The sequence below is a fragment of the Plectropomus leopardus genome, unplaced genomic scaffold (assembly GCF_008729295.1).
Source record: "Plectropomus leopardus isolate mb unplaced genomic scaffold, YSFRI_Pleo_2.0 unplaced_scaffold94223, whole genome shotgun sequence".
In the NCBI taxonomy this organism is placed as follows: domain Eukaryota; kingdom Metazoa; phylum Chordata; class Actinopteri; order Perciformes; family Serranidae; genus Plectropomus; species Plectropomus leopardus.
This window is the reverse complement of record NW_024703921.1, coordinates 1-969: the sequence shown is the minus strand read 5'-3', so window position 1 is coordinate 969 and position 969 is coordinate 1. Positions and strand designations below refer to the sequence as shown.

The 969-nt window shown below is 44.1% G+C and overlaps 1 protein-coding gene across 1 annotated transcript; it reads left to right on the top strand.

Annotated features, from left to right (window-relative positions):
* Positions 1-80: 80 nt before the first annotated feature.
* LOC121940794 (UDP-glucuronosyltransferase 1A1-like) lies at positions 81-962 on the top strand (the record flags this gene model as incomplete). The annotated part of the gene is made up of 1 exon (XM_042483486.1): positions 81-962. A coding segment is annotated over exon 1 (882 nt), but the record flags the coding sequence as incomplete, so codon positions are not given.
* Positions 963-969: the final 7 nt, after the last annotated feature.

Sequence of the window (969 nt, the reverse complement as noted above, 5' to 3'; positions counted from 1 at the left end):
GGTGTGTTCCCCTTTAGTTTAAATTAGTTGCACTCTAATGAGATTTTTCACCAAGTCTCTGTCCATTGTTTTCATTCCAGATGAGGCTGATCTGTTGCTGCAGTGTTTTGCTGCTGCTCATGCTCGTCCCCAGATTCTGTCAAGGTGGCAACATCTTGGTCTTTCCCACTGAGGGCAGCCACTGGATTAACATGGACATCTTACTTCAAGCTTTGCATGCGCGAGGACACAATATAACCATTGTGAGGTCAAGCAAAAGCTGGTACATCAAGGATAAATCCTCCTATTACAATGCCTATACAGTTCAGGTGAAGCGGAGCTTAGATCAGCAGTTCATAACAGATCTCGTGTATGAGGTTATTCAATTTGAAAGGGGGGCTCTTCCCCTGACCATTTTTCTCCACATGACTGTGGGAATGTTTGACATTGTCCTTGAAGCTCACAGAGCTGTGTCTGACTTTGTATCAGCAATGCTAGATGACCAAGAGTTGATGAGGATCATGAAGGACAGCAAGTTTGACCTGTTACTCACTGACCCCTGCTGGGGGGGTGGACCAATTTTGGCCAAATATTTGAACCTTCCTTTGGTGTATAATGTTCGGTGGCTGATAGCTGGTGAGGGTCATCTTTCAATTGCGCCTTCACCGTTATCATATATTCCTATTACAGGAAGTGGAAACACAGACAAGATGACCTTTATTCAGCGAGTTAAAAATGTCTTTTTGCATGTAATTACTCAAACCCAAAATGAGTTGGTGAAGCAGATTGTTTACCAGAAACTGTGCGACAAATATCTTGGGCCCAATAATGACTTTTCCCAGTTACTGCTTGATGCAGACATTTGGCTGATGAGAGCGGACTTTGTGTTTGAGTTCCCTCGTCCCACCATGCCTAATGTTGTCTATATGGGAGGATTCCAGTGTAAACCTGCAAAACCTCTTCCTGAACACCTGGAGGAGTTTGTGCAGA